Source organism: Mobula hypostoma, chromosome 3, assembly GCF_963921235.1.
Source record: "Mobula hypostoma chromosome 3, sMobHyp1.1, whole genome shotgun sequence".
NCBI classification, from domain to species: domain Eukaryota; kingdom Metazoa; phylum Chordata; class Chondrichthyes; order Myliobatiformes; family Myliobatidae; genus Mobula; species Mobula hypostoma.
Window position 1 is genome coordinate 53,014,741 of NC_086099.1, and position 13,754 is coordinate 53,028,494.

Genomic DNA, 13,754 nt, shown 5'->3' on the forward strand with positions numbered 1-13,754 from the left:
ATACTAGCATTTAAATTTCATTTGTAATGTGCATTTATTTTGACTAGTTAGCTCTTATAGGGGGGAGGGGAATTTCAAAAGTAAAACTATACTGTAAAGCTGGTTTGCCCAAGTGCTGGACTTCAGTGCTATGAAGCCACTTGTAATAGTGGAAAAACCTGAAGCTGTAGAATTTGAAATGTCAGATTATACTCTGAAGGAATACTTCCTCTGAATTGCTAAAATGATGCTATAATCAAGAAGTCAGTGAATCAAAAAATAAATATCTACTTTAACTTCCTTGGTACACTGAGCTGAAGGGTTATCTACTTCAGATAGGTTAATTTTATGGATTTCCTGAAAAATTGTTAAATTTTGCCATGCCAAGGTTTCCTCCTGGTAGGAGCTCAATGTTAATTCTGTTGCAATCTATACAAAATTTCTAATCAGTACTACTTATTGAGTTTCGTAGGGCCTTTGAAAAGGTTCTGCATGACAAGCTGACCTGGAAGATTTGGGTCCAAGGATTTCAGGGATAGCTACTTGAATAAATTTAGAACTAGCATGTTAGGAAGCAGAGGATGATGAGAGGTTGATTCTCTGGACTACTTGCCTGGTACAAATGGGGTGGCACAGGGGTCCATATGACATAGGAGATGAATTAGGCCATCTGGCCTATCAATTCTGCTCCCCCAATCATGGCTGATCCTTTTTTTTTTCCCCTCAAACCCAGTTCCCAGCCTTCTCTCTGCCATCCCCACCAACAGCTGGTGTCATGTCCATTCAAGAACCTATCAATCTCTGCCTTAAATACACCCAATGACCTGGCCTCCACAGCTGCATGTGGCAACAAATTCCACAAATTCACCACCCTCTGACTAAAGAAATTTCTCTGCATGTTTTAAAAGGGTGCCCCTCTAGCCTGAGGCTGTGCCCTCTTATCCTATACTCTACCACCACAGGAAACATTGTTTCCACAACCACTCTGTCTAGGCCTTTCAACTTTCAAAAGGTTTCAATGAGATCCCCCTTCATCCTTCTGAGTTCCAGTGAGTACACACCCAGAGCCATCAAATGTTCCTGCAATCCCTTTCATTTTTGGAATTATCCTTGTGAACCTCCTCTGGACCCTCTCCACTGCCAACACATCTTTTCTAAGATGAGGGGCCCAAAACTGTTCACAATACTCAAGGTGAGGCCTCACCAGTGCCTTATAAAGCTTCAGCATCACATCCTTGCTCTTGCATTCTAGGCCTCTTGAAATGAATGCTAACATAGGATTTGCCTTCCTCACCACTGACTCAACCTGCAAGTTAACCTTCAGGGTGTTCTGCACAAGGACTCCTAAGTCCCTTGGCATCTCAAATGTTTAGATTTTCTCCGTTTAGAAAATAGTCCACACATTTATTTCTACTACCACAGCGCATGATCATGCATTTTCCAACATTCTATTTCATTTGCCGTTTTCTTGCCCATTCTCCTAATCTATCTTTCTGCATCCTACCTGCTTCCTCAACACTACCTACCCCTCCACCAATCTTTGTATCATCTGCAAACTTGCCAACAAAGCCATCTATTCCATCATCTAAATCATTTATATACAGCGTAAAACAGTGGTCCCAACACTGACCCCTGCGGAACACCACTAGTCACTGGCAGCCAACCAGACAAGGATCATTTTATTTCCACTCGCTGCCTCTTACTAATCGGCCAATGTTCTAACCATGTTAGTAACTTTCCTGTAGTACCATGGGCTCTTAATTTGGTAAGCAGCCTCATGTGTGGCACCTTACCAAAGGCTTCAAAGTCTAAATATACAACACCCACTGCATCCCCTTCATCTCTCCTACCTGTAATCTCTTCAAAGAATTTCAGCAGGTTCATCAGACAGGATTTTCCTTGAAGGAATGCATGCTGACTTTGTAGTATCTTGTCTTGTGTCACCAAGTACTCCATCACCTTATCCTTAACAATTGACTCTAACATTTTCCCAACCACTGAGGCCAGGCTAACTAGTCTATAATTTCCTTTCTACTGCCATCTTCCTTTCTTAAAGAGTGGAGGGATATTTGCAATTTTCCAGTCCTCTGGCACCATGCCAGAGTCCAATGATTTTTTTGAAAAATAATTTTTAATGCCACCTCAAGCTCTAACGCTACCCCTTTCAGAACCCTAGGGTGCAGTTCATCTGGCCTGGGTGACTTGTGTACCTTTAGTTCTTTCAGCTTTTTGAGCATCTTCTCTCGTAATAGTAACTGCACCCACTTCTCTTCCTTCACACACTACAACATCAGGCATCCTGCAAGTATCTTCCACAGTGAAGACTGATGCAAAATATTCACCTAGTTCATCAGTTATCTCCTTGTCCCCTGTATTATTTCTCCTGTCTCATTTTCTAGTGGTCCTATATCCACTCTCATTTCTTTTATTTTTAACTTGAAAAGAACTTTTACTATCCACTTTGAAAGTAAGCTAGCTTCTTTGTTCTCTGTAGGTTTTAAAAAATATCCCAATCCTCTATCTTCCCACTGTTTCTTGCTTTGTTGTATTTACTTACTTTTGCTTTTACAACAGCTTTGACTTCCCTTATCAGCCATGGAGTGGTGTTGGGACCTTCTGTTATTCATTATGTGAATTACACTGCATGATTAGGTTGATGATACTAAATTAAGATGTCTTGTTGATAGTGAAGCAGGTTAAACTGAATTACAAAGAGATCAGATAGGGAGATGGGTTGAGGAATAGCAAATAGACTTCAACTTCAGTGAGGTGATACATTTTGGATTTACTAACCAAGTTCAGACTTGTACTGTGAATGAGTGCTGCAGAACAGGCTCGGGAATACATGTGCACAATTTGTTAGAAGTAGCCATATGAGTGGACAGGGTAGTGAAGGAAGTTAGCATGTTGGCCTTCAGTTAGTATTGAGTACGAATTAGTACGAATAGGGACATTATGTTGCAGTTACATAAGACATTGGTGAGGCTACGCTTAAGGTACTGCACAGAGTTTTCTGGTCACCCTTTTACAGGAAATATGTTATCAAACTGGAGGGTAAAAGACAAGAGGTTGCTGCTTGGACTAGAGGACCTGAATGATAAGAGATTTGCTACACTGGATCTTTATTCCTTGGTGTAGAACCACCACCTATGGTTACTTTACTAAGCAAGAAACTATCAAACTTTGCTTTAAATATACTCAGTGACGTGGCCTCTACAGCCAAAGGTAGCAATGAATTTCACAGATTCACCACCCTCTGGCTAAAGAAAATTATTCCTTATCTGTTCTAAAAAGACCCCCTTTTGAGCTTGTGCCCTCTGGCCCTAGACTCACATTATTGGAAATGTCCTCTCCAGTCCACTACATCTAGGCTTTTCAATAGATGCTAAGTTTCAACAAGATCCCTCCACCCCAGCCATTTTTTCTTTACTCTAGTTAGTACAGGCCAAAGAGTAATCAAATAGCCCTTGTGCATTAATCCTTTTATTCCCTTAATACTCTTCTGCATCCTTTCCAATACCAGCACATCCTATGGGGCCCAAAACAATAATACGCCAAATGTGGTCAACGAATGCCTCAAAGCTTCAGCATTTCATCACTGCTTTTATATTCTAGTTTTCTTGCAATGAATCCTAACATTGCATTTGCCTGCCTTATTACCGACTCAACCTGCAAGTTAGCCTAAGGGAATTGTGCACCAAGCTTTCCAAGTCCTTTTGCACCTTTTAAATAGTCTACATCTTGAGTCCTTCTACCAAATTGCACAAGCCTGACTTACAGGGCACAGAGCAAGACAGAGATTTAAAGACCTGAAGTGAGTAACTGTAATGAGCTGCCAAAGGAATGGTTGTGGTGTGCATTAAAAAGCAACATCTGAGGCATTTGGATAGGTACCTTCTGGGTGAACACAGGCAACTAAATCCAAGAGGGAGGATACTGTGGTCAGCATTGACCAGTTAAGTCAAAGGGCCTGTTTCTATGCTATATGACGCTATAGAACATAGATTCAATCATAGTCATTTCCCCACATCATAACTCAACATTCATATTTACACTACACTCAGTGGCCACTTTATTAGGTACCTTGTACCTAATAAAGTGGCCACTGAGTACGTTTATGGTCTTCTGCTGCTGTAGCCCATCCACTTCAAGGTTTAACGTATTGTGCATTCAGATGTTCTTCTGCACACCACTTTTGCAATGTGTGGTTATTTGAGATACTGTCGCCTTCCTGTCAGCTTGAACCCACCTGGCCATTCTCCTCTGACCTCTCTCATTAACAAGGTGTTTTTTTATCCACCAGAACTGCTACTCACAAACTGTTTTTTTTGTTTATTGCACTATTCTCTATAAACTGTAGATACTGTTATATGAAAATCCCAGGAGATTCGTTTCTGAGATACTCAAACTTCCCTGTCTAGCACCAACAACCACTCCATAGTCAGTCACTTGGATCACACTCCTTCCCCATTCTCTATGGTCTGAACAATAACTTACCCACTTGACTATATCTCTGCTTTTATGCACTGAATTGCTGGCCCAGAATTGGCTGAATAGAAATTTGCATAAACAAGCAGGTTTAGTTAATAAAGAGGCCACTATTTGACAGGAATTATACGAGCCTGGATGCAACACTTCCATCTTCAGAAGCACTGTACATTTGTATAATCTTACAGTACTGAATCTCACTGAACTGGCACAAATGAAATTTGATTTTATTTTGAAATTGCATAGTAAACATTTTAAAATTGTACATTAAAATGCCGATTAAGAATCAACTACACAACACAGCAACATGCCTGTCAAACCAATTAAATTAAAATTAAATGCAAAACATTTAAGACACAAAAATGCAATGTGCTGAAATAGGGCTGAGCATATGTAATTCTACAAAAATGTTTTGTGCTGCCACTAGCAGAAATAGTATGTCTATTCTAAATGAATAGTGTCAGAAACAATTTTTAAAATCCCATTTCATGTAAATTCTTTTACTGCGAGTCATTCCTGATCATGCTCAAAAGTCCCCAGAAATAAAAGCAAATCTACTCCAACTAGTGTAGTTTAGCATGCTCTAGACTCTAAAATTTTGTTTGCCATTTTCATTATAGCAAACTTTTTTTTAGAAAAATTCAAGGATGGAAGGATGATTATGAATGGAATTTCTAGGAAACTGCAATTATTTTCAGCATTTTTTTTTAAACAGTGTACCAAAGAGAACAGTTCCATTTAAAATACATTCAAGATACATTGCGCAAGACTTGGCAAGGTTATGAACAGTGCTCCAAACTAAAATTAATTCATATTTTATTACAATCTCAGATAAATACATCTTAAAAGGGTGCATGTCATCAAAGCACAAGCCTCTTTAATGACAACTGAGAAAGCATTTATCAACACTGCAAACATATAAAATGCATTTTTGTTAGTTATTAGTCATTATAATATATGGAAATATAAAGAAATTTGTTTACATGTGACTTTCAATGAAAAATAATACAAATTTGTTTAAAATTGTTTGAAATACTGCTTACCATTTGGAATTAGCTTTCCAATGATGCCAAATATAGAACTAAAATCTGGCTTTGGACAAACAGCCTTTGGTATTAATGTGCTGAACAAGCATAAATGTATTTGAGTGGCTATAAATGAATCTCACCTGCTTAGGGGACCTGCTTAAGGGTCTGCTGACTTAAGTGAGAATCTCAAGCAAATGCCAATACAAGAATGGGGAGTCAAATTTCTAAGTTCCATTTAATATCAATTTTGGTGTCTGTACTGTACGTAATTTATTTCTATCGTAGAATATGAAAGCCAAAAATCAGTAATTCTATATGAGATCAATTAAAGTAATTTTTACCTACAACATCTGCAAGTTCTAGGGATTTCTATTTTGCAATCGAGTCGTCACAAGCAACCTATATAATCTACTTACCAATGACATGTACCAAATTTACAGTTTAAAAATTGTATATATAATTAGTCTAAAGGAGTTTAGCTACAACAGATGAATCCAGTAAATTTAAAATACTATTTTCAATGTCAAAACACTATTCAGCATTTTGACCAATCAAAGCAAAAATATTGGAGGTGGATCTCAAGTCTGAAGATAGCAAAGGGTTGTTACAAACAGCTTGTATATATGGTACAGAGTCACAAAAAATTGCTACACCTTGGACAAGCACAATTAGGCTTCATCTTAAATGGCAATGGTTGATAAAGGTCAAATTAGTGTAGGTAAATCAATGATAAGTCTCAGAAGATAGTGATGTACTTATTAGTGGCAAAATATAGCAGTATTAGAATCAGAGTCTCTCATTATAAAAGAGAATATATTTCAATATAAAACAGAACTACATGTGTAATTTTAAAAAAATCAGACTATAGCCAATTCAGAGATAGAAATATTAAGTTACTATGATGTATTGCCACAATACTAAATGTGGACCAAGAAATGCTGGTCAGATGAGCAATGTAGAATAGACAACAATTCTACTGAAAGTCTACTCGAAAAAATAACTATTTTATCAATTAACAGGAATAAAATTATTAACTAATTCCAAACAAAAATGGGAGTGATGAACATCAATATGTTGCCATTCATGCACTTCGGGCTCCACTGTTTTCTGTAACAAAGGGGGAAAAATCAACATCAATGCCACTGTATAATCATCAACATGAATAAATATTGGGCTAAATACACATTTAGTTACTGAATTTAGTAGCAAAAATTATTCTCACCCCTACTGTTAGACCCCTCCGGTTAAAGTGATATAAAAACAAAGCTGAAAGACTATCCTGAAATATTATGGGTCCTATCAGCTCCAGATTAATTCACAATGAAAACCTCAGTGTAACACAGTGAGCCAATCCATGGTATATTTTTCACAATACATGACAAATTAGAGCTTTACTAAAGCAAAGGAAGGCAAACAAAAAGACACCATTGAGGCTAGAAATTTATACTTTACAAGTTAAAAAGTTAACTTTATTTATATCTTGTGTCATAAAGACTTTTAAATTTTTAAACAAAAAGTATTATCCCAAGACTCTTTTCCCAATATACCACACCTCTAGAATTAGATCTTAATTTCCGAGTTTTTAGAGGAATGTACTGAGTGTGCAAATCTTCCAAAACAGCAAGATTAAAAACTGAAAACATCTTTTTTAAAAGTGTAAATGTATGATTAGTTTTTAGAATTATAGGGAAGGAAAATAAGTTTGTTTAAAAAAAAATTAACTGCTTTAAGAACTATTGTCACCAAGAATTAAACCCACTTCCTTTTATTCCAAATATTGCACATTCTGCCCTCAAAATAATTCTGTAATTGCAGGTTCCTACAATATGTACAACTTCACATTTGTATATCAAACAGACGATACTATCTAGAATAGTACTGAATGATTAAATAAGGAAGATGTCAAACAACTGCAAGTCAGTTGTAATTTCTCCCAAACCTGGCTCTTTTAGAGTTTCCGAGCTGCCAGCAAGTTCTTGTGCTCCATCTGTATCCAGCAGCATACTGGTTAAATTGTTACTCTGTTCCTCTTCAGAAATTCTCTTCCTCAAATCATCCTGTGTAAGATATCATTAAAAAAAGATGGAAGAAATTATTCTAAATTCATGACTTCTTCTTAACCAAATGTACAATTTCTAAATAACATACTGTGAGAAAAATTGTAACTTCAGGACTGATTAAATATAAACCAAATATGAATGCTGATAGAACATCTCAGTCTGAAGCGTTAACTGCTTATTCCCCTCCATAGAAGTTGCTTGACTTGCTGAATTTCTCCAGCATATGTTGCTCAAACTTTTCAGCATCTGTAAAAATCCCTTTGGTTTACAAATCAAATATATTAGCTTTCAAGATAATATAAATAGTGTTAGAGTTATAGAGCATCAAAACCGGTCTCCTGCCCAACAAATCTGATCCAACCATTGAGCACCAATTCCATTTTCTCCCCACATTCTGTCAATTCTCCTAGTCTCTACCAGACACACACACTCTAGAGGCAATTTATATTGATCAATTAACCTACCAAAGCACATATCTTCTGAATGTGGGGGAAACCTGAATACCCTTAGGAAACATGCAGAAGGAACGTGCAAGTTCAATACAAAAGCACAGAGATCAGGATGTAACATGAGATGCTGAACCCGTGAAGCAATAACACCAGTAGCAGCTCCATTTAGCCAACAATTTATTCCATCCAAATGAAGTGCACATATAAGGGCAAACAGATACACAAACAATAGCAGAATCATAGCTAATAGGACAATGAAAACAGCAAGCAGTGAAAAGCAGTAATGATAACAGTAAGAAATCTTAGAATACTGTTTTCTCCATATTATCAATGCAACTCATACAAAAAAATTAAATCTTTTCCAATAAATCTTTTGGATTAAACAGGAAGATCCTTTCTCTGGAGAAGACATGAAGTAACCTGATGGTAGTTTATTATTACAAATGGTTATTGGGATAGATATTATATTTCCTTTTGTGTAAGAGATAAGAGGTAGAACCACATCGGCCAAAAAATATCAAAGGAAATTCAAATAAACTTCCTTTTCTCAGAATTGTTAGAATGTGGAATCAGCTATGGTGTAGTTGTGGCAATTAGAACAGTACAGCACAGGACTAGGATCTTCAACCCAAAATGTCTGTGAGCATGATGCTAAATTAAACAACAGTGCCTTGTAAAAGTATTCAGCCCCAAACCCCTTGTTCACACAAATGAATATTACAATCAGGGATTTTGAATGCTCTTTTGTCTTCATTTTGGTTTTGTCTGTTGAAAATTTATCATACTGTTGGACCTTAGAGAGAGGAGATACTTATCCTTATGAACTCATTGAAAACAGGTGATCTTCCAAATTTCTACATCAACAAATTGTGAGAGCTGGTAGGGTAATATATTGCTACTAAGGAAAGTTAGCGTAGTAAATACAAAGGGGATAAATACTTTTTCAGCCTCATTATTTTGGTTTTAAATTTTTAGTAAGTTGACAGGTTTTGGAATTTTTCTTTTGATTTGACATGATGCACAATGTTTTGTGGATTAGCTCAAAAATCCTACTTCAATATATTTTAAATTTAGAAAATGAGACAGTAAAATGTGAATAGTTGTGTTGGCTGAATACTTTTAAAGCATTGTAATCCCTTCTATCTACATATATTCAATATTCTGCCATTTACTGCATATTCATGTGCCTATCTAAAAGCCTCTTGAACACACACCACCATCACAACTGCTATCACTACTACAGTGGCAGCACGTTCCAGGAACCCACTACTCTGTATAAAAGAACTTGCCCTGAACATCTCTTCTTACTAAAAGCTATGCTCTCTAATATCCAAATTTCTACCCTGGGGGAAAATTCTGGCTGCCTACCTATCCTGCCTCCCTCTAATTTTATAAACTTAAAAGGTCTCCCCTTGGTCTCCAAAATGGGGAAAAATGGTGGCACAGTGGAGCAGCTGTTAGAGCTACTGCTTCCCATGTCTAGCATCCTAAGTTAATCTTGATCTCGGGTTCTTTTGCTTGCATAAATGCCTTTTAAAAGTTTAAAGAGCATGAAAACAAAAGGAAAGAAATAAAATGACAGGGCAGAGCGTTTTGCTTTGGCCATAAACAACTGTCAGGCCCTGTAGTACTGAATAATCAATTTCTACTGCCAAAAACATGATATAATCTCATTTCAAAATTTACCTCAGAAAGCACAGTGAGTCTTGAAGGCAAGTTTTCTACTTTAACAAAATCATCTTCATCTGATTTTTGACTCAAATTGCCTGATCCAGCCTCCTGTTGAGTATAAAAGAAAAATGAATTCTCTAATTTTGCTGGTCACAACCTCTGAGCACGAATGAATGCGGCAGGAAGTTTGTAGATTTTGGAATAGAACAACTTCGTTTCAAATCTACAATTTAACTTTAGCAATGGAAACTAAAAAAGAGGGACAATCTTGCATTAACACTCCATTTTTGACTACATGGAATACAAATCCCATTTTTAGTTCTATAAAGGAAACTAAACATTAATGAACTGAAGTGTAGATATCCTGGAATTTCAAAGCTGGTGATTTTCTTAATGAATCTATAATCATCTTCATATTTCATAATTTTTGATACTTTTCACTTTAAAAGAATGAGAGAAATAGCAAAATCAAAAGCAATTTTTAAAAGTAGTAGAGCCATACATTTTAGGGGAAAAATAGACTCTAGGTCATTAAAATTCTAATGAGCCAACACTGATGAAGTTTCCCAAATTATATAACCTATGTATATATGCATAGTAAAGCAAACTCTAACCCTAATGCATGGTACTGTTGAGCAGGTTATGTAATTAGGGTAACAATGAGCCACATCTAAAATTTGTAATCAGAGGTTTTCCTAAAAATGCTGGAACACTGTCAGGCAACAAAGGCCATGTAAAAATTAGAACCAAGTTATATTATAATCTTTGTTTCAAATGTAAAACCATCAGCTCTTGAATTTCACTTTATCACAAAAGAGTTGGGACTGCTTTGTCTAGAGTATGCCCATCTACGTTGAAACAGATTGAAATAGCACCATAGCAAGGACCATTGGACCCCAAACTGCAACACTATTGTTTCCACTCTGGATTATGAAATTTAGTTTAATGGTTTTATAATTCTTTATTTTACTTATTGTTTTTAATTTCTAGAATGCTTTCAAGTTTTTCATCCATTTACAATTTTAAAACTTATTTAAATATAATTGAATAGTTGATAAATCTTTCTGATTATTAAAGACATTAAAACTTTTTCTATGTCCCTTGAAAGCCCCAGGTGTCAAAAGGCTATTAGGGCAGCATAGAAACAGAGCCTCAAGATTCTGTACTGAATCCTCATTTAATAGCATCTGTACCTGGGCTAGTACAATTACACCCATGGCTGTAGGAAGAGCAGAGGTGAGAACAGGCTAGATCAAGTCCTGGTTTTGCAGGTAAATCTCCAGATTTCCCACATCCCACAATACTATGCATCAAGTACAGATGCAAACCAGCTAATACAAGTACCCCAAACTCTACTAGCTCAAGGATCATCAAACTTTGCAGCCTCCAGATTTTGGTTGATGCTCAGCATTTCTGCATACCAACCTAAATGCTATTTGTGAATAAGCAAGAACTAAAAATTTCAGTCATACCAAAGCCACTTCATCAGTTCACATTTTTTCTCTCTCATACTCCCTCCTCTCTCATGACATGCCAAGTACATCAAAACATGTTCTGCATTTATTTCAATCAGGTTTATAGTATCTGCAGCATTTTGCTTTTGTATTGACCCATTTAATTTGATTTTATCCTTGTGCTAGTACCAAAGTTTACTTTCCAACACAGCTCAGACGCTACCTTGAATGAAAAATATACCCCAGTATGCCAATGCATTTGTTTCTGGCTAACAAGACAAGGATTGTTTGATGGCTCTCCTGAATGCTTTTCCAGAACAAAAATATTCGGCATAACCCTTCCTGAAAGTCGGATACTCTCAGTGTTGACACCTTAAATTCCAAAATGACCCACAAAATATGGTTAAGTATTCCGCCTACTTGCTTTATCCTTTGCAGGCTAGTAACATGGAACTAAAACTTTAAGAGAACTGCTGAAAGTAATTAGGGAAAAACAAATAGCACTAACTGTTGAAACTTTCCGCAACAGAGACGTTACGTTTTGCATAGGTGGTGATGTAACATCCTTAGCTTTCTAAACTTAGCTGAATACTTATGGAAGATAGAGATGTGAAGGAAGATATTTTACATGCTTACATAATCATTAACCAGCACAGGGGACTCTGTGTCAGGGCTGGCAGCCAATGAGCTTTCCGGTGTCCCTTGCAAGTCATTTTCTATTTCCATCTGCACTGGTGTTCCTGGAATAGCACAGTCCAACAATGGTACCGGCAGCTTTAAATTCTCAATGTCTTCATTAAATAATACTTGATTTGATGATGTTAAAGCCTCAAAAGCAAGATTTGCAGTCTTGCTGCATTCATTTTCAGCTACAAAATTTTTAAAAATAGCAGTTGATTACAATTATATGTACAACAATCCTGTTTAAAAACATCTGATAATAAAAGAAACATAAATACGGTCAATTCCACTGTTGGTTACTTTCAATAAAAGAACATAGAAGGTCAAACTCTACCTGCAGTAACTGTGTTCTCAATTTGATTAACCGCATTATCTTGACTAGGTTTGGAAAGAACATCCTAAAAAGAGAAGAGTTCTGATTAGCATTAAGCACTATACAAAATCTTAGAATCTAAGGTGGCAGAAAATTATATGACCACTCAAGTCTGCTCTGCTGTTCAATAAGGTCATAGCTGGTCAAATTTTATTTATCACAACGACATCCACAACCTTTTGGGTTAAAGAATAACCTTGATATTTTACAAACCAGTGCAGAAAAATCTTTTTTTCTTTATAATTCTAATTGGCTGACCATGGCTCAGTTATAGATATTAAAGCCTGAAAAAATTGGTTCATGAGCCTATATCCTGTCAATTCCTTGCAGAATCTTAAAAAAAACACCCTCAAATCAACTTTTTCTCTCTCTCTTCTTAACTGGTGATTTATTTTAACATTACTTTTATTTTCAGTGAAGACAACTTTAATATATACAGTGAATTCCAGTTAATTGGGCCATCAGTTAAGTGGAGCAGTCGCTTTATTTTGGACAACTCTTAAAGAACAAAAACTAATCAAGATAATAGCCAGGCTTCCCTTCATTTATTTGGGACACAATGCCGTTTAAATGGGGCAGTTGACTGTTGCCAAATATTTTGTAACTAGCTTCACATCATGTGGCCATTAAGACATAACACCATGTTTAGACGAAGATTTTAGGTAGCATCATTTGTGAGTTTGTCACTGCAAAAAGCAGTGATTTTTGTCACTTGATAGTTGGTGAGTAATAAACAGCAAGATAATCCATAACTATTTTGTTCACTGTGTTTCAAGTATTCAGACTTGGAGATGCCAGAGATGGCCAGGAGTGAAAATGAAACGATCTCACAACTTCAACAAATTAGGAATTATGAACAATTTGAAGGCATTGACAATCATCTTGAATCTTACAATGAAAATGAAGATTTGGAGGATGCAGTCATCGAAAGCACTGTTTGAAAGCAGTCCATCAGGTGTTTGCACAAACTTTATTCATTTACCATCAATCAAAAGAACACGTCAGCGTACACTGAATGAATCCCTCTGTCGATGACTGTTAGGAACTAATACAGTTTTATAGTGCTGTAGTAGTTTTGGTAGTGTTCTATTTTTTTCTGTATTTCATTTAAATACATAATTTGTTACTCAGTTAAATGGTAGCTTACTTTTTTAAAAAAAAACATCTTTTTAATTATTTCTATGATATTTCGGCTAATTGAGGCAGCCGCTTAATTGGGCCAAAAGGTACTGGTCCTGATGTGTCCCAATTAACCAAAATCAACTGTATTTGGTTTTAAGATTTGCAATCAATGATAGCAAACATGGGCTTTTGAATAGAAATGTTCCATCATAGCAACAGTGTGAAAGCAGCAAGTTGCTATGACATAAAACACTACGATTGACTGCTTCAATCATTACAAAAATCTTCAGTTCAGAAAAAAAAACAATTGACAGAAAATAACGTTCTGACCTATAAAGGGATGGAAGCTTACTGTTGGGTAACTAATAAAATTTGAGCAGTCATAACACTAGTAGCATTCAACAGGAAGGAAATCTAAAAAAAAAAATGCAAAGAGATACCATATTTTT

General features: G+C 36.2%; 1 protein-coding gene across 6 annotated transcripts in view; it reads right to left on the bottom strand.

Annotated features, from left to right (window-relative positions):
* Positions 1 to 4,653: 4,653 nt before the first annotated feature.
* pcm1 (pericentriolar material 1) overlaps positions 4,654 to 13,754 on the bottom strand; it is a 107,799-nt gene continuing 98,698 nt past the window's right edge. For 5 of the 6 annotated variants that reach the window (XM_063043034.1, XM_063043032.1, XM_063043030.1 and 2 more), the window contains 5 exons: positions 12,145 to 12,208; positions 11,766 to 11,998; positions 9,691 to 9,783; positions 7,435 to 7,552; positions 4,654 to 6,602 (listed from right to left, as the gene is read on the bottom strand). In XM_063043034.1, coding sequence (XP_062899104.1) covers positions 6,577 to 6,602; positions 7,435 to 7,552; positions 9,691 to 9,783; positions 11,766 to 11,998; positions 12,145 to 12,208 — 534 coding nt within the window. In that variant the 3' untranslated portion in view covers positions 4,654 to 6,576. The remainder of the gene's footprint in view (positions 6,603 to 7,434; positions 7,553 to 9,690; positions 9,784 to 11,765; positions 11,999 to 12,144; positions 12,209 to 13,754) is intronic. The other variant, XM_063043033.1, reaches the window with a different exon arrangement.